This window comes from Pogona vitticeps, chromosome 3 (genome assembly GCF_051106095.1).
Source record: "Pogona vitticeps strain Pit_001003342236 chromosome 3, PviZW2.1, whole genome shotgun sequence".
In the NCBI taxonomy this organism is placed as follows: domain Eukaryota; kingdom Metazoa; phylum Chordata; class Lepidosauria; order Squamata; family Agamidae; genus Pogona; species Pogona vitticeps.
This window is the reverse complement of record NC_135785.1, coordinates 192,454,161-192,480,597: the sequence shown is the minus strand read 5'-3', so window position 1 is coordinate 192,480,597 and position 26,437 is coordinate 192,454,161. Positions and strand designations below refer to the sequence as shown.

At 38.0% G+C, this 26,437-nt stretch overlaps 1 protein-coding gene across 18 annotated transcripts in view; it reads left to right on the top strand.

The window, feature by feature from the left end:
- DMD (dystrophin) overlaps positions 1 to 26,437 on the top strand; it is a 1,295,019-nt gene that overhangs the window by 890,040 nt on the left and 378,542 nt on the right. For 17 of the 18 annotated variants that reach the window (XM_078390471.1, XM_078390476.1, XM_078390472.1 and 14 more), the window contains 2 exons: positions 9,354 to 9,455; positions 10,606 to 10,714. In XM_078390471.1, the coding sequence (XP_078246597.1) occupies positions 9,354 to 9,455; positions 10,606 to 10,714 (211 nt within the window). Of the gene's footprint in view, positions 1 to 9,353; positions 9,456 to 10,605; positions 10,715 to 26,437 lie in introns of those variants that run through there. The other variant, XM_078390484.1, reaches the window with a different exon arrangement.

The window sequence follows — 26,437 nt, the reverse complement described above, 5'->3', positions numbered from 1 at the left end:
CTTTCTCTCTCACTCTCTCTCTCTCTCTCTCTCTCTCTCTCTCTCTCTCACACACACACACACACACACAGAGAGAGAGAGAGAGAGAGAGAGAGAGAGACCAGTGTTCTAATGCCAGTGTATCTTCCTCTGCCTAGAAGCTGTTATAGGAACATTTTGTCTTTTATACATATCAGTGGGATGGAAATATGTTAAATAAATCAATGTGGGCAGAATAAAATCTGTGCTTATGATCTAGAATTGGTAGATACAGATAAGCCCCTTTGATTTTGATGTGAAGAAAGCACATGCTTTACTCTCTCCTACAGAAAGCAGCAGGGTTTCTAAATATATTGTGTGCATTCTACTCAGCATAGGGTGGCTCTTGAGATGCAACTACTTCCCTGCCTTAATGGCTACAGAGAGGGTGGTAAATATGTTATAAATGCAACCTCACTTAAATATTTTTTAAATTATTTGAAGTTTAGGGAATGACATGTGAAGACAAACAAGCATACATTTTGAACTTGGCTATTTCCTTTTCTATAACTTTATCCATCTTTTTCACTAGGTTTATTCAAAAGCATTCTTCTTTCTAGAAAGTTTCTTATTCATCCTGGAGCTTACAAATAAAAATGACTTTTGCAGTCCTGTAGGGGTTCCCCACAAAATGGAATAACAATAATTGCATATAGCGCCAAATGCTCACGGAAAAAAATCACTTAAATCACATTTATTCTCAGGTCCTTGTCACAACAGGTATGATTACAGTCACTGAGCTCTGGAAGTAATGTTTTGATCTCTGCAGGATAAACACTGTAGAAAAGGAAAAATAATAAAGCTGTGAGCATGTACACAATTAGCTGTTCATAGGGCAACTCATACGCTTTGGTGCTCAGAAATAATCATGGGGTATGCGAGAGGCTCTTGCTGTTGTTTTGAAAATGGGGAAAAATCAGATTATTCCCCATAAATATCGTGCATTTTTCAATGTATAACTAGCTCCAAAGCCAAAAACATCATTTTTGTTACTTTTCTTGAACATTTAGATATCAATGTATGCTAGATATTGACTCCGTATATGCATTTTGGAGTGATATGAAGAATTGTAAGTAGACTTGCATAGCTTTAAAAAAAAAAACAGGTTGTCTCTAGTTTCATTTTTTTAAAAACTTCAGTGTAAAAAGTTTTTTTTTTTTTAAATACAGATCACATTTTCTTTTTACATTGTCTTTTATTGTCCTACCAGACTCTTTAGTGTGGTTTACACAAAATAGCATATGTTGGGTGAACACTGATGAAAAAAAGAGAAGCGAGCAGGGCCAATAAACAGTACAGCAAGGGTGGGAGAGAGGGAGACTGACTCTCTGATGCCAATCCACCAGACACTTCTTAAAATTCGGACTTTACCCATATTAATTTATTGGGTTGCGATATAATATCTACCATATATCTCATTTTATTAACTGTGTAATAGCATTTTTTATCAGAAAGTCCCAGTCCCCTTATTTTTTGCGGTCTGTACCATCTCTTTTTTAAAATTAATCCTCACTTTTCTATCCCCATTACAAAATTTATTAATAACCTTTTGCCATGTTTTTAGTTCTTCTTCTGTCATATTAATCTGTAACATTCTAAACAAAAATTTCTTTTAAGTAAAATCTTCATTTTACATGCTGCTATTATACCAAAACATGATAATGCAATTTTCCTTTAAAATCATTTAATTTATCTTTTGTTTCTTGTTTTAATTTATTAGAATTTTCTTTCTTTAAAATTGTAACTTTTTGTGATATTTGTGCCTATATATTCAATAACAGAACATATTTTAATTCTAAATATGTTCCTAAGCCTCTCCTTCTCTTCCTTATCACAATTAAATAGGGTAATCTCTCACTAATGCCAGTCTATCTGTAGACAAATTCTATCTGTAGACCTATTATTTGTCCAGATTCCTTTAAATGCATTTTCACCTGATCCATCACCTTCACTGGATCATCTATCATTGATCATCTATCATCTGCAAATAAACTGATTTTAATTCTATCTTTGAAACCTATGGCTCTTATTAAATTATCTTTTCTACTATAATTTCCTAACAACTCATTAATTAATGACAATAATATTGGAGAGAGGGGACATTCCAGACTTTGGAACTCCCTCCCACAAGGGGGCTAGCCTCGCCCCATCTTTACTGTCCTTCAAAGACCCTTCTCTTCAGGCAAACTTTCCTTTAGTGACTGGCTGTCTGAATGGGATTTTTTTAAATGGATTGTTGTTGCTTTGAATGTGTTTTGATGTTCCTTATGTCAGTCAGTCAGTAAGTAAGTAAGTAAATGATGTTCAGATATTTTAGGAATAGTTTAGCTGTTTTACAGCTCAGATAAAGTGATCAATGAAATTTATCTGTTATAGAAATAATTATTTTGAGAGATCAAGTTAACTATTATACTCTATTCTGTATATACAAATATGATAGATACTTATTGAATATATGTATTTTTTGACCAGCCTGACAACAGTGACTTACTCTTTTTTTATATTTTTTAATTGGTTTTGGCCCATTATAATCTCTACAGCATTGATTTGTAAGGATGAAAAACAAGATGTTGATAAGTTACAAAGAGGAGCATCAGGGGAAGCATCTATCATGTTAATATGCTGATCACTTTCCACCTGCTATTTATCACAATACATTTAATTGACAGCAGATTGCTTTTACAGAAAAGGGAAAAAAATGCAAACTAAAGGAATATAAATGAAAGCAAATTATGAAGGAAAACTAATTAGATCACTTTCTAGAATTAGGCTAACCAAAACAAGAGAAGTTCATTTTCCTTTCCAAACGGCAGATGAACAGTGCAGTTACACAGGATTTCTCTTTATAGTGTAATATACTTTTGTAATTAAGGTGACAGTGCTAATGCAATATAATGCAATCCTGGTCTTGTTCTTATTTTTTCATATCTGAAAACATGACAAATTTCTCAGATCAGTAATCCACTTTTAAACAATTATTCAGATAATCGAAGGTCAGAGTTCTTCCAGATTTTAGCCATTTCAACTCTTTGTCAAGCATGATAGTATTTCTCCCACCAGCCAGATGACATTCCCCTCATCTCAATATGTATAGAGATTTAAACAGATTGTTTCACCAGACTTACTATCTTTTTATCTCTTTCCTTGGTTTACTTTGTGGAGCTTTGTGGGTCTTACGCCCCCCCCCCCCGAATCAAATCTTGTGCTTCCCCCTTTTCATTTTAGGCCTTTTTAAAAAAGAACCCTAGTGCCTGAATCTAAAAGTAGGGGTTTGCATTATAAATATAAATGAATGTAAGTTAATATTCTCAAACATTGTTTTCTTTCACACGCTGAAAATAAATTCTGTACTGGCCATCTAAAATATATGACAAGAATTTCAGAACCCACTGTGGCATCTTGAAAACTGACAAATATATCATGGAATTGTAAAGACAGAGACATACAGAGACAGAGATAAAATAATTACATGCTGTCAAGTCAATTCTGACTCACAGCAACCTTTTACTGAATTTTCTATGCAGAAAATACTAGAAGTGTAGTTTGCCAAAGGGCACACGGACTGGCTCTACTTGCAGGAGGCACAGTCAGGACTTAGACTCCCATCCTCTGGGTCTAAAGCCAGCTCCCTAACTCACTGAGCTATCCAGCCAATGTGTGTATGTGTAAATGAATGAAATCCAATAGTTAATCGGAACTAGACTAGGCCCATTGAATCACTAGAATGCACATAGATGATCACTTATCAAATGCTCAATGATTCAGTGGGCCTACTCTAGCTGTGACTTACTACTAGATTTAAGCCAATTTATAACTGAGCCTAGAGACCAAAATTTGCTTCAATAAGTGTAGTGGTGTGAAAATGCCCTAGATGTGTCAACAGCGTTCCAGCATTATTTTTGTATTTGTCATTTATCAAGTGCCAAAAATGTTCTAGGCATTGTACCAAGATTTAAAACAAAGCCTCTGTTTGTAAGCTTATAATAAATCTTTGGCAAGGAAGAATGTTTACTTCATAAGATTACTCAAGTGATGGGTTACTGGAAAGAATCTTCATCTAGCAAAATACATGAGCCTGAAGTCAACAGCATCTTGCCACTCTTTAAGAGAGTCAAGTGCAAATACATTAGTCCTTAGCGTTATTTCTACTAACAATTTTTTTAAAAAAGTAGTAATACTATGATATTTATTAAAAGCAAAATGATCATTTTGTGTCTTGTCATGGCACAGATGAGAATTTCTGACAAGGAACATTTGTTGCAAAAAAGTCAAGGCAATCTTTTTGGTGTCTTTCTTTTTGCATGTAAAACTTACTGTTTCAAGCGGTTAGCACTTAAAAGCCATTATTATTTTCAGTAAATATATGTAGGAGGCTACTTTCCACTTACAGATGGAAGAAAAAGTATGCAATTATATTATACTAAGGTAAGCTTAAATAGTGTGGTGCTAAATTTTCATTCAGTTCTATGGTTCATACAAAAGTTGCTGGTTGAGCAAATTCAAGTCACCGTTTTAAAAAAAGAGCATTGAAAAGTGCATCCTTATAAGTACATCACCAAAAAAGCACTTTGCAGGGGAACTAGACTATGCGGCAGATGCCACCTTCAGAATAGTAGCTTTCAACTTAAAGGAGCCAATTCCCAGTGCCATCAGCATTTAGTTTTTCCACTGAGACGGTGTTCAGACAGAAACCTACTTTTTTTCCTTTCATACACCTTCAGAAAGGAGAGATGCTACTGTGGCCTTCTGCCTAAAGAGATTCCATGAAAGTTCCTATAGTTTTTTATGAGTGTTTTGAGCAATTTGATATTTATTTATTTATTTATTTTTATTTTTTTTACTTCAACTTGTACAGTTCCATATTAGATAATCCTGTGGTTTGTAGTTTGGTGAGGTACTTAGAATTCTCTTTTAGAACTCTAATGCTATAATCAAGGGGAGTGCACTAGACCAGGGGTCCCCAAGCCCCAGACCACAGACTAGTACCATTCTGTGGCCTTGGAGGGACCTGGCTGCTGGGATAGATGAGGAGCTGTCAAGCTAATGATGACTTAATATGAAAAAAATATTTTAAAAATGGAGAAACAGAATAGTTGGTGGCACCGCAGAAAGGGAATGTTCAGGAAAACTACTGGGTTTGGACCAAACTGCACAGAGAAGAAAAAGAATGAGATTGATATGTTTCAGGAACTGATGGAAGCAGTATAGCTGCTTCCTCTGCCCCTACATTTAAACCCCAAAGCTCAATTCAATTATTGTTTTCCTTTTAACCTATATTTAAAGGTCAGTATCCTTTTACTGATATATAAATTAGCGCCGTGTGGTTCAGTTGATAGAGTGCTAGAGAACATGTCTGAGGACTAAAGGTTTATCATTACTGCAATCAGGCCACCTCTCCTCCATCAAGCTTATTTTTTGGGACCCATTACTTACTTCTGCAAGTGTAGGGTTACCTCATAGGAAATAGTAGATCTGGGATATTTACACATTTTAACAGAATCTTTTTTCACCCCTCAAACCTTAAATGTTGAGCTCCTTTTTTAGTTTCCCTGAAATGCTCTGGAGTGGCACTGCATCTGGAGCACTGGGGAAAAATCAGAAAGAAGAATAGTTTCCCATGTATTGCTACTGGCATGGTATTATGTTATCCTTAGCCAAGGGGAAAAAAAGGCTTATATAGTTAAGTCTGCCAAATGACACAGTGAACCCTGACAGCAGCCAAGAGATTTCAGCTGTTGCCACCAGGCTTGCATATTGCAAATGAAAAATACTACCTACCAAGTAGAATGACTGATTTCAGAGGATCTAGGTATCTTTTTAAAATATGTTTGTCCATGCTGAATTAGCATAAGCTTTATATAAAGTTGTGTAGCCCTCCACGCAACATGCCAAGTATAAAACCCCACTTTGGCCGTAAGACGCTGTTGTAGGAGACAGGATGGGGAGACTCTCCACAAAGACCTTGTGCCACAGTACCACAATACCATCTCTGCAAAGATCTTGTATCACATTACTGGGTGAGTCTCTCTGATAGCCACTCATCTACTCTTCCCTTCTTTGTCTTGAGGGACTCAAGGAATGGAGAGACTCAAAGAAGTGGTAAAGGCCAGGATCTATTGAGCTTAAACACAAACTGCTTTTCCACTCTGCAATGCCCATCTCTCTCTAGGCTGGTCATGCCTCCATAGATTTTAACTCAAATGAGTATGCTGCCACCACCAGATCCATGAGTGTAGCAAGGCTAAAGCACTGCATTTAATACCCAGACTTCCTCTGTGCCCAGAATCCAACCAACAACTGGAAAGGATTTAATGTCTTTTGTTAAAAGAATTAGAAAGAAAAGAAGAAAACAGTTACAAGTGCTAAAAAGGTGAACAGTCCACTCAGTTACACTAAAATGGATTTCTCAGTATCATGGAGCAATAACACAAAGCAAATTCAGTGTGAATTTTCAAGGAAAGTTCACACTGTCAAATAAGAATATTCTAATCTAAAGTATTTCAAAGTATACTAAGCAGAGTAGGCTGCCATGCACCTGGTTTACTCGAGAGTAAGACAAACCATGGGGGAGGGTGCAGAGTCCCTCCCTGGAGAGGACTTTAAGACTCAAAGAAACTAGCATTGTTGGTTTCTCTCTCTGGTCCCTTTTGGTGATTTTATGACATTTACCTTAATTAACTTTCAACCCCAACAATCCCCTTTTACATTTTATCAATCCAATGGGTAGCTTCCTCCACAGAGCTTCTTGCCTATAGCCTAATTAACATACCCTTAGGCAGGAAGGGACTGCATCCAAGATGACACACATCAAAGATTGCTTTTAAAACATGAAATAATTATTTTGGTTCACCTTGAATTAACCTTCTGGTAAAAGATCACATTGGAATGTCCTCACGTAAATCCATAAGGATAAGCATAGGTGAAAGCAATATTTTCCATACATATTTTTCCTAATACCAATTGCTGAACGGATATTGGGAGAGTTTTCTCAGAAGGTTCAGCTCTGAAGCTTTGACTGAGAAAGAAATTGATGGATAAACTAAATAAAGAGAGAGGAATGAAAGAATCATCCATAAAAGCTAGTGGGTGGGAGTAAAAACAACATATTGACCCTCCTACAGGTTTCCCAGCTAGAATGTCACACATTCTGAGGCCTACACTGAATTCTGACTGAGGACTTAGTGGTTTAGTTGAGGGCTCTTAATTGCTCATCTGTGGAATATTAATTTATTGGATGCCAGCTTCTTCCAATGATTTGTGTAGAGTCATTTCAAACATATTTAATGTGAGTTTTCCAAGAGTTAGCCATGTTTGTTTCAGGAGCAGCAACAACAAAAGACAGAAGCATTGTGGCACCTGTAAGATTAACAAATGTATTTCAACGCAATTCACTTCTTAAAATAAAGAAATGGTAAATTATTCCTCATGTTTCTGTCCCTGTCCTGGACTCAAATTAAATTGATCTTAAGTAAAGGTAAAGGTTCCCCTTGACATTTAGTTCAGTCGTATCCAACTCTAGGATGTGGTGCTCATCCCCGTTTCCAAGCCATAGAACCAGCATTTGTCTGTTTCTCTGGTCAGCACAACGAGACACAGAACGCTGTTACCTTCCCATCGTGGTGGTACCTATTTATCTACTCACATTTCTATAAGCTTTCGAACTGCTAGGTTGGCAGGAGCAGGGACAAACGATGGGAGTTCACTCCGTCAGGTAGATTCGATGTTACGACTGCTGGTCTTCTGACCTTGCAGCACAGAGACTTCTATGGTTTAACCCACAGTGCCACCACGTCCTAGTTACTTTACCCTTAATATATTATTTTCCTTACCTTTGGCTGGGATGAGGTCTCTCCTACATTTCTTGGGAAAGTGGGAGCACTGCACAGTATTTTAGCACCCTAGTATTCTTTCCCATTATCTTTCTCACAACAAAAATTTGCTGGTAAGAAAATTACGATTACTGCAGTTATGTACAAATGCAGAATAATCACATAACTTAGTCAGGCATTACAAAGCTTCAATTCCTGCTCTTGAATGCCTTTCCTTGTTATCTGTGTAGCAGCTTGCAGCCATGTCCATATAAAGAGGCATACTTTCAAATAGACATACCTAGAAATGTAGATATCAGTCTTGATCACTGTAAGGCAGCCCTGTATTTCCTAGTAGCATTCCAAACTCTAATGTGAGTTTGCTTTAAATCTCCCCCTTTGCAACTGTCTTGGCAGAGCTGTCTATTTTCTGAATTTGGATTTGGAGGTCATTATCAATACCACAGGTAATTGGGGCATCAGGAAAAATTGCGATATTTTATATTTCTCCAGTTTTGTGTGGCTCCTGGAAATGGGCATTTCACAAATTTCCCAGGATTTTGTAGATAACACACCTATTATGATAAATTACTTTTCCTTCCTGTCACTCACTATTAGGAATTTTAGGATGATCAGGCTATGACACCTGTCTCCCCGTTGATTGCCCAGGTTGATTTGGCTAGCTAGGTGAGTGCCCCCTTCCTTTCTCACCACTTGCCTCTCAAAGTTACATGCTTGGTGGAAGAGGACAACCACCCCAGATAGAAGGAGAGTGCTGTTCTTCAGTCAAGGGCAACATACCCTCTAATTTCTCTCTCATGTGACTTCACCCCTATGTGTGTGTGCAACTCTGTCCCCCCTGCATGTGGGGTTTCATCGTGACCAGAACCAAAGTGGCTGAAAACGATTGCTGCATGGAGGAGGAAAACTGCAGAGAAGGGTGGAGTTGCGCATGTGCAGGCACATGCCTTAAAGAGAACCTTAGTCAAGGGCAAATGATATCTCCACTAACTGAGAAGAAAATGCTCATTTTCTATCAGATAGTTTATACATGCAAATCAAGTCAGCATAAAAACAATTGTCTTCAAATATGAAATTCATGTATTGCTATAAACCAAAACTATCCTGTTTCTTTTGAGAATGCTGGAGAGAAGCAACACAGATTTTCATCAGATCCTGTAACCTCTCCCACTCCTTGCAAAGTCATCTAGTGTTTGTGGAAGAGTTTCTTTTCAAATGTTCATTATTTCTTGTATGAATTTTATTTTGGCCATAATCTGTGACATTGGTTTACTGAGACCTTCATGGCTGACTGGCTATATTACTATTTATTTTACTACTTGTATCCTAACTTTTTTTTAAAAGCTCTCTTTTCCCCTTGTTGCTGTTTTGTTGAACTATTCCCATTACTGCTCCAATGAAAAAGCTAATCTACAGAGTGTATATAGCTTCCCAGGGAGCCTTCAGACTTTGAGTTTTTATTGCTCATGGTAGAGCTAATCTATGCTGCGTATTTTTATTTTTCAGGAAATTGAAGCTGCCGTGAAAGCTAAACAGCCGGATGTGGAAGGGATTTTGTCTAAAGGGCGTCATTTATACAAGGAAAAACCAGCCACTCAACCAGTAACGGTAATGAAGCAACCTTAGTAATATCCATTACAGCATAATGGTGTATGCTTCTCCTGTTGTCTACTTGTCCTTGATGTGATCTGTTTGAAATCCATGAAAGAACTTGGAGTCCTTCTGAGATACAAGTTGGCTGAAGCTATTTATAAATGGCTTATAACTGAGCATTTGTTTGACATTGAGGTTCTTCTGCTTGATCAAAAAGTGATTCGATTCTGCCATCTGACCAAAAAGGACAGGAAAGCTACATCTGTATTATATTAATAGTGCATGAGGTAAAAGAAGAAAAAGAGGCTGGACTAATTCCATGCTCTCTTCCTTCCCACCTTCAAGAACAGCGGTGACTTTTGAGATGTCTTTGGCCAAGTCCTCTCTCTGTTTCTCCCAACAAAAAATCTGATTGGCACAGATTTTCTTGTGCTAAATTTACTTCACTTGTTTAGTGGGATCAGGCCCCAATGTAATTTCTCCCCCACCCTGCTGCTCTTCACTTCATGGCTCAAATACTTTTTATTGTGTATTATTTTTATTAATATTTTTTATGCAAAAGAAAGAACACAGCATTACAAAAAATAAGAATAACAGTTAAGTAACAAGCAATGCATGTGTTTCTATGAAAGGATGTACATCTCAAGGTGTGTCCATATGAAGTTTTCACCTATACTCAGGCTCAGGGATGAACCCAGGAGTACACTCACACTGTGAACCTGAGTTTTTAGTGGATATTTAGCCACATTTACCACCAATCGTCTCCTTGTTCCCTGATTTGCCTTTTTACTGGCCAGAACCTTTTCTGCCTTGCCTTAATTAAGCTTCAGTTTATTTAGCCTCATCCAGCCCATTACTGACATCAGGCACTGGTTTAGAAATAAGACAGTTTCTTGGAATTTAGATGGACATGAGAAAGAGAATTGTGTTTTCGTTGGTATACAGGTGGCTTTGAGCCCCAAAGTCTGGACAACCCCTCCCTGAAGTTTCATATATGTGTTAGCTGTGCGAGGGATAGAATGCAACTTTGGGAGATTCCACAGACCAAACTCCAAAGGATTGAATGAATGGAGCTAACCACATTAACGTCTTCATTCAATCATCTAAGAAGGGCTTGGGTCACCATAGAACCATTATTCTAGTTGTTTTTCTCTTTTTGTTTCAGAGAAAATTAGAAGATTTAAATACAGACTGGAGAGCAGTAACCCATTTGATACAAACTCTAAAAGGAAAGCCACTACCTGCAGTCCCAGGAGCTGTAACATCAGCTGTTGGTATGTACTTCGGTGTTTTAGAAATCTTCAGATTTAATATTAAGTTGAAGGAATGTTTTGTATCCTGGGCTGCTGAAAGTGATGAGAACTTTGACATTTATAACATTCGATATCTGCTTCATAAGCCAACCAGTCGGTGACATGTCTACACTAAAAAATTATAATGGTTTGAACTTTGTTTAACTGTCATGGCTTCCCTCAAATGTTATTTGGAAATAGCAGTTTGACTAGGGTGTTAACATTTCTCTGTAAAATTATATAATAATAGAAAATAGAGTTGGAAGGGGCCTATAAGGCCATAGATTCCAAACCCCTGCTCAGCTCAGGAATCCAAGTCAAAGTAGGTATGATGGCTATCTAATTTTGTCTTGAATTTCTTCAGCGTTGGAGCACTCACCACTTCTCGAGATAATTGGTTACATGCTCTAACAGTCAGGAAGTTTTTCCTGATATTCAGCCAAAATCTGTCTTCCTGAAATTTGAGGCCATTATTATGTATCCTACACTCTAAGATGATCAAGAACAGATCCTGTGCTTCCTCTGTATGACAGTCTTTCAAGTATTTGAAAAGTGCTTTAATCTCAGTCCTCAATCTTTTCTTCTTCTTCTTTTCTCAAGGCCAAACATGTCCAGTTCTTTCAGTTTTTCCTTGGCTTCTACTTATTATTATAATGTTTTCAAGGTGCTCTTCCTTGGTGGACTAGTCTTCCTTCCACTTGCTATGCATGTCTTTTATTTTTATGTCCTCTCTGGGCTTATTGTGAAGCCACATAGGCTTTTTTTAAATTCTGTCTTCTGTCTTTCTTTCTTTCTTGTTGGAATTTGTTTGTAGTTGTGCCTTTAGCATTTCCTTTCAAAGGATATCCCACCCATCTTGGACTCCTTTTCCAGTTAGGATCTCCTGCCATGGAACCTTATCATTGTTCTGTAAAACAGGCTTTCCTAAAGCAGGCTACACTCTGTTTTTTTTCCCTTTGAAATCAAGAACTCAAGTAGAACATGGTCACTTTTCCCCAGAGTTGCCCTTACTGCCACTTCTTCTACCAAGTCCTCTCTAATGGTTAGCATCAAGTATAATACAGCTGTTCCTCTAGTTTCTTCACTTTTTGTAGAAAAAAACTATCAGCAATACAAGCCAGAAATTTATTGAAAGGGCCATATTTGGCAGAATTTGCCTCCCAACAGTTATTAAGATACTACTACATTAGGTCTCTTTGAAATTCTAATTCAATTTAAACTCCTCCTGATTAAGTTATTCATGCTGTAGCCAAACATACTTTTCTCAGTTCTTGTGGGATACAGACCACCTCTTGCCAGGAATCCATCATCCAATAAGCATAGCCCAGGGTCCCAAAATCCAAATCCCTCACATTGGCATCACCTTTGTAAACAATCGTTCACTTTCTATTCACTTTCTTCTCCTCTTCTGAGTACTGGTATGATGGACGAGAAGACGATCTGGGCCTCAATGTCTGTGAGCTTCCTTCCCAGAGCTTAAAAGTCTGCTGTGATTTCTTCATACTGTAGTTTCTCTTGGCGGTGTCATTTGTTCCCACTTGGATGAGGAGAAAGTGGGTTTTATGCACAATGTCAATTCTTCTGTCACATCCCTAATCTCTCCTCCAGAGGGAGAGCATATCTAGGTGGTCCATGGATCTTCCTGGCATATTCAGTGACTCTGCTTGGCTGAGTTTCAACCTCTCTCATGTACTCCCATGGGGTTTCCTGTATGTCTTCCTTTGCATGCGCTCTGCCGGATTCCTCTTCAAGAATCTAAAAATGCCTTTGCAGTTCCATTGCTGAAGATTGTCTTTCCCCCTTTTTTTTGCTGCTAACTTTGACACTTTTCTATGGTGCTTCCTCCACTATGTTTGTTCTCTCCTCAGCATTCTTCTCTTCTGCTATGTCTTGCTGTTCTTCCACCTCCAGTGTCTCTCGTGGCTCCTACTGCTTGAGAGTTCTGTTTATGTACTCTTCGTCTTCTCTTGCAGCTTTCAGCATGGTCACTTGCTGTTCCAGTTCTTTCACTTTTTCTTCCCACAGCACTACCAGTTTTCACTTGCTGCATGTGTAGACTGTATTCTCAGGCATGAAAACAAACATTGTGCACACTTTACAGGTCACCACCTTTGAAGTGTCTCTTCCTGCCATAATCCCTGTTACCTTTTTACTTTGTTCTTTTTGTCTATGAATGCCCTTCCATTGATCTTGTCTGCCTTGAAGGATACTGGGTTAGTCCTCTAATATATAACTATATCCAGAAACCCAAAATTTTGTTAAGGGCCTTGCACTTGGCTTCTCCCATTGAATTTCCCTCTCAAACTCCTGTTAGCTTTCATTGGTTGCTCACTTCCTGGAATCTGGCTCAGATTTATTTCTCTACAAGAGTCAGGAAACAGAAACACCTGACTCTTCTTATTTCTTTAATGAAAAAGAGGCTACTGTTAAGCTGGAGTTACTTAACCTAAGGTGCAGATAAACCCTGACAGTTCACTTCCAATAGTGCATTTTGACTTTGACCTGTGTGTATTCTGTTCTGTCAAGTCAGAACCAAGTTGTAATTGGGTTTTCAAGGTAAGTGAGATAGTTAAGGAGTGTTTTTACCAGTTCCACTTCCCCAACGAGTTTCCATGGCTGAGTGGGGATTCGAACTCTGTTAACCAGAGTCTTTGCCTGTCACTCTATGCACTGCATGACACTGGGAACCCCTTCAAGAATTTGTAGGTTGAGATGGGAAATAGATTGAAATGCAGATTGAATTGGATAAGAAAAGGCACTCTTCTGAGGATCTTAATATTCTTGCGGGACTTGTACAAGTCAACATGGTCTTTCAAATAGCTTGAGCCTGAGCTGTAAAGGACTTTAAAGTTCATAAGGTTCTGGAAACAAACCATCAAGTCAGTGAAGCTTGTAACAGATGGGTTACACAATCCTGGTAACCAGCTCCAGTCAACAGCCTGACTTCAGCATTCTGCACCAGTTTATGCTTCGAAATTGTCTGCAGAGGCATTCCCACATCGAGCATATTACAGTAATCCAAATGGAAGATAATTATGGCATGTATCGTCATAGCCAAGTCAGGTCTCTCAAGGAAAAGGTTCAGCTGGCACAATAATTTTAATTATGCAAATGCACGTCTGGCATCCAGACTCAGAAAGAAGTCCAGAAGTACACCCAAGTTACGCACCTGAATTTTCAGGGAGGATGGAACCTAATCCTTTCAGGTTGGATCCCTATTTCCTGGTCTGCCTTTTGGCTAACAAGGAGCACCTCCGCCTTTCCTGGAGCAACTGTCTATCTGTTCACCTTCATCCATTCCATTATTGACTCGGACATTGGTTTAGGGCAGAGGCAGCTTCTTTGTGTAGAATAAAATAGAATGGCTACTTCATGCTGTATGTAAAAAAAATAAAAGTTGGAAGATTATCTGGAAATTAATTTTTTGACTCCCTATGATACTATACTATGATACTCAGTCATGATCTAACTGCCCTCAGTTCTGTTCTCTCATATTGTACCTTTGCTCAGGAAAGGAGATTTTAAACAATACCTGTTGGCTTTTTATCCCGTGGAATCCTCCATTTTAGTTTGAGAGATTCATTTCATCATCTAAACCACATGTATTTCTTGGTCAGTACATTTTAATATGTTGAGAGTAAGAGAAGTGATGCTGTGTCTGATGTTTCCATAAGGAGGAAATCTGATGGACCGGAACTTAATATTGTGCTTGGTTTTATACTTGTTTGAGGATTTCTTGGACATGGAAAGAACATGACAACTATTCCTAAGATTCCCAAACTCTTGTATGCCCTAAGGCAGTGGTCCCCAACATTTTTGTAACTGCAGACCCAAAAAGGACACCCCATGCTCATGGGTGGGCATGTCATGCTTGCAGGTGGGTGTGTTGTGCTCACAGAGGGGTGTGTCAGGCCTGCATGCATGTGTGCAAGCGTGACATGCCCCTCCATGAGCGTGACACACCCACCATGCATGTGTGCAGGGGGCGGAGATCCATCTCCTCGGCCCAGTTCCAGGAAGCCCATGGACCAGCACTGGGCCGTGGACCATGGATTGGGGACCCCTGCCCTAAGGCATAACAACAGAAATACTTTAGCTGGCTAACTTTCAGGTTTTTTAAAAAAACCTAAATACTTGCTTTGCATGCAGAAAGTCCTACTTTCATTCACTAATATCTTAAAATAAAAAAAATCTCAGATAGCAGCTATATGAAAAATGTCTGCCTGACTTAGGAGAGTTGCTGCCCAAAAGAGATAGTGCCAGCTAGCAGTCTGACATCTCAAACATGAATGTGTGTCAGTATCACCAACTAGCCTGCAGCTGAACATCTAATAATACGAAACACGCTGTAGTCCTAAAGCAATCGCAAACTCCAGTTTCCTCCTGGAAGTACCATCAATATAAAAATAGATTTTATGTTATTCTCATGAACTGCTAGCTGCTTGGAAGGCAGATTATGAAAAGTGTCTTCCCATGTACTATGCTTGTTTATAACTGTACAAACAAAACTACATGGATAGAATCAGCTTGAAGGGATTGAAATAGACAGAATAGCATAGAGGACTGTTTCCATTTATTGGGGCATGGAAGTTTCTGAATGAGCCTGAATTCTTTGATATTATGCTCAGCAGAGAAACACTGAGGTTTAGGATTAGAGAAGAGTATGTTCCTGCTACCCAGCCTGCAGTACAGGTCATCTTTGTTGCAATAAGCTCTACTGTGCTACAAGCTCATTCAGGCCTCACATAGGCTGTACTTAAGTGGTCCTCCATGAAAAGGATATGGCAGGTCTGAGTAAAGCCCTTCCAAAGACAATAAGTGTTGTTCTGTTGTCTGAGTAACTTTTCAGGAGAAACTGAGAAGTACCTGGGCAGATAAGCACCAATCCTGCTCCTAGTCAAAGGGCATTAGAATTATGATAAAACTTGTTGTGAGCCCCAGGTCCACTCCACCTATTAGACAGAGTAAGGCAGTTAGTTGCCTTATGTTGTGGAGCACTGGAGGTGACCACAAAGCTGCTATCACCATCTACTCACTGCTGCCTACCTGCCTGCTTGCCTCCATCATGTCGCCACTTCTCAACTGGCTGTAATTCCTGGCCCCAGAAACTATCCAGAAGAAAGAAAATGCTGCCACTGCCTTTCTCTTCCCCATTCTCCATCCCCAGAGTTTTCACACAGTGTGGGAAGGATGGGTGGATCTTTTCTTCCTGGTGGTGGTTGAATTTGCACTTGCACTTATGAGCCCTGTGACACTTTTTTATCCTAGTGATATTTCTAGCACATACTCTGTTACAAATTTATACTATTGGTGTCTTTAGCTAGCTAACTTGGGGCAAAGTTACTGATGACAGTTTGTCATTCCATAGGTGTGACTCTGCCATGGTGCTATGACATGCCTTTTTTCAGAATGTTACATCAGACATCTCAGGTCCATGCTCTCCAGTGGTTGGTCAAGTGCAAACTTTGTTTGGGATGTGGAGAGTGTGCTACTTCCTTAACAACTTGGTGCCCAACTAAGTGGAGGCAGTTCTTTCTATTCCCTTTTGTCTTAGTTTTCTTAGTTTTCTTTCCTTCTTCCCTTTAACTTTAGAGATGGGAAGAGAAACCAGAATAGCATATATCTGAGACATCTTCCCTGCTCTGGTCAGTGAGGTGGATGCCTGGGGTCCTCATAATTGTTATTGGCCAAGGCTACTTGCTAACCAGCCTGACTATTCTGGCCAGACAATCATATTTCTTCTGAACCTGTTCCCAATGACAACTTCCAAACTCCTACTCTCAGTGCCTTCCTAGTGTGCATTTAACCAATAATTTCCGGCTGGCTCTGATACTGTAAATGTTTTTCTTATGAATTTTCCTTATGAGTTTTTCTCATCATAGCTATAATTGCTGGACTTCAATGCTTCAGTCCTGTACCTGTTTATCTGGAAGTAAGCTCCATTGCTTCTTAATTGGTTGTTTCTTATTTGGAACTTACTTCTTAAAAGGTTGCACTTATCTGTTGTACTTCTAGACTTGTACTACATAATGCATAGTCTTTTTTTGGTTTGTATTAAAACAAATAGAAGACAGGATTTGCATCCATGGTAGAAATCATATTTTCATAGCAGATGTAATCTTTTTGGTTAGTTTAGGAACTGATTTGTGTCAGTGAAATGAAGTTTGGGAAAAGAATAAATGGGAGTATTATGGACTACTGGAGGTTAAGCAGTCCCTGGAGAGCACCAGGCATTCCTAAATCACCATAACTGTGGATCATAAATGTAGTGAAACTCTAGAAAGTCTCCTATATGTAGCACCTTTATTATGGAATCAAATCAATTTCTGGAATTTTAAATAGTTTGACCTATGGTTATTTCAGTATATCACATCAAATCAAATTGCACCTGATGTGGTGAGCCCACTGCTAGTGATAATTATTTAGTAAATTTGTCCATTGTGAAACAATGCTGGCAAGGTTTTCGACTGTGACATCTGAAGAAATCAACATTCCGGGGGAGAGATTTCCTGATAATTCTGCGAGAAGGCCAGTTGCTTGACTCATGAACCTTGTTTAATAATACCATTATAGAACAGAATTGAATTGGGTTTTCAAGGTCAAGGCTCAGTTTCAAAAGAAGTTTTATTTTCAACACTGTTGACAACAGACCCAAACTGAAAAAACAAACTCACCTCATAAAAAGACAAAGAGTTCAGACTAATACGGCTACTCTTTTGGAATCCATCTAATAAAGCTTTCAGATTCAATTTACTCTCTACATATAGCGTGAGGAATCTCTGGAGGTCATTCACAGCATGTTCTCCAACACCAACAGGGAGAAATAATGAAAATAACCTGGATGAAAAGCTGACACTATGCCTTCAACACTGCATGAATAAAAGTATAATAAGCTAGTTCATAGACTAAATTCTTTTTATAAAGGATTCTGTCTTGATCTTTGACTGTAGTGCATCTTAATAGATAAATCTGTTACAATACTAGTGAATAAACATAAAAATAAACTATATAACTCAGAAGTTCGAGTTAAAGCAACAAAAAGCTGTTTACCACTTTGTGTTTAACTTGTTGCAGAGCTCTTAATGTCATTAATTTCTGCTATATTGATAAATGATTGTGGTTGATATTGGGGCTACATGTCTGCCTTGTGTTAACAAAACTCTTCATTATGTAGCTTAGAACCTTCAGAGACATTAAGGCAAGGAAAAACATCAAAACCAATAAAATAGGATCAAGCAATCAATAAAATATAGCCAGGTAATTTTAAAATACTATGGCAAAGAAAAAGGTTTTCACCAGCCACAGAAACAAGCCCAATGCTAGGAGTTACACCTCCTTGTGAAGACTGTTCCATAATTTGATGCACACAACCGTGGCATCTCTCTTCTCAGCATTGTAGAGAAGCTGCTTGCCTGTGTTGTGCTGAAGAGACTCCAGGTGCCTGCAGACAGAATCTATCCAGAATCACATGTGGATTTCAAGCTAATAGATCTACCTCTGACATGGTATTTTCCTGCAGACAGTTGCAAGAGAAATATAAGGAACAATGACAGCCACTCTTTGTGGCCTTCATAGATCTTACAAATCTTCAAGATCTTCAAAGATCTTGACTTGGTTAGCAGGGACGGCCTTTTTAAAATACTTCCCAACATTGGATGTCCACCTCGACCCATCATCAGGTCCTTTCATGAGGAAATAAAGGGCACTGTAGTTTTTCATAGTTTACTTAACATCAGATCCCTTTGACATCCGAAGCGGAGTGAAACAGGGCTGTGTCCTCACACCGACCCTGTTTGGGATCTTTTTTGCTGTCATGCTGAAGCACGCCTTTGGAACTGCAACAGAAGGTGTCTGTCTCTGGACTAGATCAGATGGAAAACTCTTTATTCTCTCTAGATTGAGAGTGAAGACCAAAGTGCAGCTGAAATGCATGCGGGACTTCCTCTTTGCCAATGCTGCAGCTGTTGTTGCCCATTCTGCTGAAGAGCTCCAACAACTTATGAATCATTTTAGTAAAGCCTTCCAATTAACAATAAACCTGAAGAAAACATGAGTCATGGGTCAGGGCACGGACTCATTTCTCTCTATTACTATCTCTTTACAAGAATTGGAGGTTGTTTGTGACTTCATGTACCTTGGCTCAACGATCTCTGACACTCCCTAGATGTCAAGCTATATAAACACATTGGCAAAGCAGCTACCATGTTCTCTACACTCACAAAGAGAGTATGGCTTAATAAGAAGCTCATGGCATATACAGTACCAGGATTCAGGTCTATAGAGCCTGTGTCCTGAGCACACTCCTGTACTGCAGTGAGTCCTGGATCCTTTGTGCACAGCAGGAGAGGAAGCTGGACATGTTCCATATCCGTCGGATTTTTGGTATCACCTGGCAGGAGAAAGTTCCAAATAGAGTAGTCCTAGAATGAGCTGGAATTTTTAGCATGTATACATTACTGAAACAGCAGTGTCTACATTGACCTGGGCATGTCATGAGAATGGTTGATGGTTGGATTCCAAAAGATCTCCTGTATGGAGAATTAGAGCAGGGAAATCACCCCAGAGGGAGACCACAGCTGCAATACAAGGATACCTGCAAGCGGGATCTGAAGGCCTACGGAATGGACCTCAACAGATGGGAAACCTTGACATCTGAGCATTCAGCCTGGAGGCAGGATGTGCATCATGGCCTCTCCCATTTTGAAGAGACTCTTGTCCAGCAGGCTGAGGCAGAGAGGCAGTCCCAAAACCAGCAAAATCAGGGAGCTGGACAAGGGACAGATTGTATTTCTCTTCAGTGTGGAAGGGATAGTCACTGTCGAATTGGCCTTCTCAGCCACACTAGACATTGTTCCAAGACCTCTATTCAGAGCTCGTTACCATAGTCTCTCAAGACTGAAGGATGCGTATATACAACCCAGAATGCTCCTTCTATAGTTGATATGTAGTGGGTGTCTGAAATATTTGAAATTATTTTAAGTCACAAGCAGAACGATATAAGCAGAGATGGATCCTAAGTCATTTATATTCCAGAAGCTTAATACATTAACCCCAGAGCCTATTGTTATTGCCATTATTATTATGGCCTTGATTCTTCCAAAATACAACTAGCTGAGATTACAATTCCAGAAGCAAGCCTCTTGGGGCACATGTGACACATAGAAAATGAATCCTCCCAGGCAAGTCAGTTTGTTGCCTCTTGGTTTAGGAATGACAATGGTAGCAGTTGCAAAAAGGTCTGAGGAGTATTATTGTTGTCATTGTATATTGTCAAATTGCTTCTTACATATTATGTCCCTAGGTATTAGTAATCTCCCAAAGGCCCCATCAATTAACAGCTCTGCTAAGGTCTTGCAAACTAAATATGTTTTCCTTTATTCAACATATCTCACATTAAGTTTTCCTTTTAACACCTGTCTGTTCTAGCATTATTGTCTTTTTCAATGAGTCTTTTCTTTTTAAAATATATCTCCAAAGTACGATAGCTTCAATTTAATCATTTTAGAAGAATTTGCAGTTTAAGAGTTTCTTAATCATTTGTTAAAGTTTTTTTCTTGACTATAAAAAGAGTCTTGTGCATTTTTCCCTGGCATGTCTAGTTTCAATCCATTGTCCTTTTGGTTTATGTCCAGTTTGTAGATATTCAGATTTGTTATTTATATGGCTCCATGTAGGTTATTTGAATTATATGTTGACCCTATTATTGTCTTAGTGTTCTTCTTTAGACATATTCTAAATTTTGGTATTAACAAATCATGGTCTGTTCTTTTTACTCATGGTCTCTCCTTATTTTTACAGAGAAAATAGAGCTTATCCATCTTTCATTTCCAGTACTATAGTCTATTTGATTATGTTGATGTCTGCACATAGAATCATGTTTTTGTTGCTTCAAGCATGTATTTCAAATGAACAAACTGTTGAATTTTAAAAATTCTATGGATCACTCTCCTACTCCATTTCTGACACATAGGCCTAATTCTCCACTGATCTGTGGTTTTTATTTGATTTCTTCCTTTGCTTTCTGTTCATCCATTATTGTTAGCCCGTCTTTCTTTCTTGCAAAGAAAGTGGAGAGGGAAAGCAAGGACCGTGCTTTGATCCCTCCTTACTTCTGTGTATAAGATGACCCTAAATTTTTAATCTAAATATTTTAGAGAAATGTATCATCTTATACATGTAAAAATATGTTACATTCAAGTACAACACCCAATTTGTAGATACAATTTAAATCATGGAAATATAAATGTGTTTATAGTCAAAAAAAAGGCACATTGAAAACAAAAGACAGAGAATATGTCTCTTGCAATATAAAAGTTGTAAAAGTAAAAATATATTAAGTAAAATGCATTACTTAGTTTCTAAGCATGTTGAAAAGACAAACAGAAAATTTTTTAAATAATGTTCTCACCCAACCAAGGCAGCCTTGTGCCAGTTTTTATGCATGATTGTGGTTGTTCTTTAAAGTCTGGTTCCCAAAGTGGCATGAAATTGTGATGATGTGAAGAGTGCCCTTTATTCCTGTCTTATCTCTCTACATTTATAACTCTTACCAATTGTTTTCACTTCCTTCTAACTATAAACAAACCTTATATAGAGATCTTGGAAATCCAGGCGTTTAGATGTGCAGGAAAAATAATAATAATAGAAATCTCAATTTCTCCAGCAGGCCTTGTAGCTCTAGAAGTCTGCAATCTCATCTTTGGCTTCCTGCCATTATTTATATTTGTATTATTGTTTTGACCATCAAGTTTTGCAGAGTTTGGAATGGTAACACTCTGTGGGAATAAGCCCATACAACATCAGGACTTTGTGGCAACTGTGATCTTCTAGGATATTAAATCATTGCAACATTAGACTATTATCATCACCAGTAGGGTGTGGTATAAGACTTATAAATGTTAAATTCATATTTTCATATCCAACATAGACAATTCTATTGATTCATATTTTCCATTCATTCTTTAGTTTATTTGCACGCTAAACTGGCAAGCATGAATGAAATTCTTCAAAGTAGTGTTACACCTTTTTCCCAGACTTTTTGGAAAGTGGTGAATTATTTAAAATAACTAAGGTAAACTATTGTTCCAAGCCATATTTGTAAACATATTTTCATTTTCAGGACAGCTTTTCTGCACTCCTTTAATTGTTTTTGACACCTTACAGACACAACATTTCAACTATTGACACAGAGTTTAGATTCTTAACAGAATCTAACCTCCAGATGGTATTGCTCGCAGCTTTCCTGACACACTCCATTTTCCTCACCTCATTCAGGTGCGCTTCCATGGGTGGAACGGAATATTTCGTCTAGGCAACAAAGTTATGACCTGATGTATGTTACTTATCATCTTTCTCTTCTTTTTCCCTGCTGCAGACACAACATGTTTGCCAAAAGCTAGCTATATAGTTGGAATGTGCCGTTGATTATGTTTGATTTTTGTCCCTTTCTGCACCAGTGTGTGAATGAAAAGTCATATCTTGGTAGCACTTCGTTGGAAATGGAAATGGTTGCCAAATGCATGATAGCCAGTTAAAAGACTGACTTGTTTAGTTAATAGGTTCAAGGAGAAAACTTTTGTGTGATTTTTTTTTAAAGTGTTGGTGAACATGCTCAAGATACGGTATATTCTCTAGATCCATTCTACAGCAGGTACATCTCTCTGGCTATTACAGTACTGTAATAGTTGCCGAAGAGTAAGATAGTGGGATTAGTGAAATGTCTGCTTTTAGAGTGTTGATGTGTTTTTAAAGGATAAACAGTTTTTAATATTGGGTTTTGAAAATGTGAACCATATTACAAGAACCATATTGAACAATTCAATTTTCTTCCTTTTGTTGCAACAATTATTGTTCTGTTTATGTATTCTAAATTATACCTTAAAGCAGGCCTGGGCAAAGTGTTGTGCCAGTCTGGTCCGCCTGTTGCCACTGAGTGAGCCAGAGCCCAGGTCCGGTCACCCAGCACGGCAGTAAGCAAAACTCGCAAGATCCGACGCTGGTATCTCGCGAATTTTGACTGTTACTCTTGAGCCGCAGATTCCGCAGCCTGCGGCTCAAGAGGCTGGAAGTGATCCTTGCTCAGGTGACATGATGATGCATCACGTCGCCTGCACGGGATAGAAGACAGTCTGAGAGGAAGGCCATGGGGGAATGGAGGACAGGTGAGTTAGGTTAGTGTCAGGTTTTTTTTTCTCTCCCCCCCCCATGGTGAACGAATTACAACGCCCACATAGTTATCTCCCTAAAAAGTAGTTTGTTCACCACAGGGCCTCTATGGGTTTCATTTTATTTTTAAGTAAAGTTGGTTCAGCCCCTGAACACACAATTCAGATTTTTCATATGGCCCCTTATAGAAATTAATTGCCCACCACTGCCTTAAAGGATGTAAAGAATACACATACAAAAATCAGTGACATTTAGAATAACTCGTGTGGGGAAACTAATGAGTTGAAGTGCTGTACTATTTGAACTCTGAAGACTACAATAAATGGTAGAGTAATATAGGAATCTGAGTGATATGTCAGTTGAAAAGAATGACTTTGGAAATTTGTAAAGATACATTCACATCTTATTCTCAACATTTAACCATTCTAATGCTAGATTAACACCATATAACCCTTTTGTGAAGCCAGTCCATATAATTTATATGTAGTGATGAGCAAAGCCATTTATTATATATTGCTAGAATACTGTGCGTTTTTCTTGTGAATGTGAGGACCTGGAAAAGCCTCAGGACAGAAATGTTCCCCTGTTTTAAAAATCAGAGGATGGGAGAAATACAAATCACAGATAGTGTAGCTGCACTGAAGTACAAAGTCAAAATGGAGATAACTATGTATTATGTGTGTAGAGGAATTACATGAAAGGTATGTGGTACAATGAGACAAAATACAAAAGAAAGGTTTCATGGATAAGCTGAGGAAGAAGGATTTTCAGCCTTGTAACATTTGAAGTCCAGGAATCATCTTATGCACAGTGGCCCAATATAGAGGTAAGGGAAACAATATATTGGCTGAAATAATAATCTTAGAACTGCAGAGCAAGAAGGAACCCTATGGATCTTTGAGTCCTGCTCCTGTGAAGAAGGCACAATGGGCAATTTGGCACCCAATCTTTGGCTCTGCAACCAAATGCCGAAACCATAGAGCTATCCAGCAGTTAAATCCTGTTGTGCAGCTCTGTGTGCTCAACAGTGATGGCAGTAGTAGCAGCAGAAAATTGCTACTGGTTAAAGTCAAATCACTGCTAATTAAAGGCAATTTTGGGGTGGACACAACTCTTACACAATGCAATAAAATCACATGCACCCCAAAAATTGCCAAAGGAGGTCTTTAATCAGTGGTGATTTGGCACTGATGATGACATTATCACCTTTGCACACAAAGAGCTGCATAACAGGAGTTTACCCTTTGTATTTTACTTCCCCCAAAATCAATATTTTCTTTTATATGCAAAGCCCATTTTCAATTCTTATTGATTCATAATAGTGGATTTAAAATATAATTCTAGTTGTTTTCTTCTTTTAACATCTTATTTGTTCATCTTGAATATCGGCTTGCATTAAATCTTTTCCAAAGCCTTTCATTGAGGTTCTAAGCTAGTTGCCTCTGGTAAAAAAAAGTCATGTTCCAGATCTGATGAAGTCAGAAAAACCTGAAAACCATTGTTCTTGAAATATTTTCCATTATTATCCTATGAAAGTCTTATACTAGATTGTAGCAGTATTGTTCTCAAACATATCACTTGAGTAAGTGAATGAGTAATCAATCATCTTCAGCATGGCCCCAGGAAAGGTTCACAGGGAATGCCACAATAGCAACTTATAATAGTAACTTACAGGAGACTGAAATATTTTGAATGGAGCAATAAGTCTAGGCTAGAGTGGACTTTATTAATGATACTCAGATGACAATGATAAAGTATAATCTTTAATCAGTATCATGGCTGCCAGCTTTTTCTAAAAATGTAGCAGTAGTTGAATTGTCAATATTTGAGATTTTGTCTGTATAAGATATTAAAATATAGTTAAAGGGGTATAGAAAAAGCAACCCTGAAAATAAAGGTACATTTAAGGGTGCGGCTTGGAAATAGTTTACTATTGTTTTTTTTTCTTCAAAACAATTAGCTAGCTACAGCTGAGCAAGATCAATGAATCATAACATTCCTGGCAGCTAAGTGATGTTTTGGTTATGACTTGGAGATATAGAGATGATGTATGCAAGTATGATGGTTTAAACTTTTTGTAGTTCCAGTGTCTTGGTATTGCATTACTTGACTTTTCCAGGATTCTAGGTTTTCAAATCTTGTTTGATATTTTTCCTTGCTTTTTAAGTAAAGCTAAAGATTATTTAAAGCTACTGTATAATGCTTTTTATTTAGGGATTTATTCTCTGTCTTTTGTTTTTAAATATGTCTTATTAGGCTATGTGTTCTTGCATTCTTAGAATGTAACTTAAAACATTCCTTTTGATATTTTATTATGTTTTTACTCCTGTATTTTGGATTGAATTCTGAATAAAGTATTTGCCTACAAATTAAGTGTAGTTTTTAAATATATATGAAATACATTTGTGTGTCCGTGTGTGCCTTCAGTTTTATTCTGTAAAACTTTTGTATTTTTACAAAATGGAAAATTAAGTCCCAGCCCCTGTTAAGGAGGCACAGTGTGGCATTGAACTCCCACCCTCTGGCACCAAAGTCAAATATCTAAACCACTGAGCTATCCAGCAGTTATGGTGTTCTCATTTTAAAAGAGAGCAGTTTAATTTTAGACATTTACTATTCTTAAGCTGCCTTCATTTTTTTTTTATTCTTGCAATTCACTTTTTTGGCAACAGGGTTAGTGTGGTGTGTACCTCTATTTGTTTTCTGTTTTCATCCCGGCAGTAGGATATGTATCTCAGTCAGTGCTCATTGAAAGCATAGTTTGTAATAAACTTCTGCTTTCTAGTAAAACACACTGGGTTGATTTGCCATGCTCTAATATTTTCAGGCTGTAGGGAGGTCCTCCTTGGTTATACAGTATACACAAGTATTCTAATTTTTCAAATAAACAAAGTATCCATCACTAAAACGTAGACATCATGAGTAATAACTTTTTTATTTACATAAAAGCCCTACATTATCTAGTTCGTGAAAAAGAAGAGCAGAAATTAAAGTCTTCAGTGACCTCATTTAAAAATACCTATAAAATATCATTTAGACAAAGAAATTAACAAAGTAATAATGAAATTAATCCAATCAAATATCTATCAGTTTGTTTGTCTGTCTGCTTGTATTTCTTCATTTTTATGCCACCCATATGGTCAAGGGTGACTTTGGGCAGTTTACAACAAAATTCAGCAGCAGCAGAGTTAGTTCAGCTATAACTTTTTGTCGGTTTCCTCTCAGTCATCTTAAAATGTGAACACAGCAGAATCAAACTGGCTGAATCCTGTTGCTTAGGTGCAGTAAGTTACAATAGAGTAAGCCCATTGAATCGGTGGATATTTGTTGAGTGAGCTCCTCACTCAAATATCCATTTGTTGAGTGGATATTTGTTGAGTATAGCTCCTCTGTAAGTCCCACAGCATTGTGCAACAGGATGCTAAGCAACAGGATTTCAGCCTGTGTTGTGTAAGTAGATAGGACTGAAGCCAGTTGTAAATACTGACTGGAGAAGACAGAGAACTATCAACATAGATTTAGCAAGTCTCATTTGTTCAT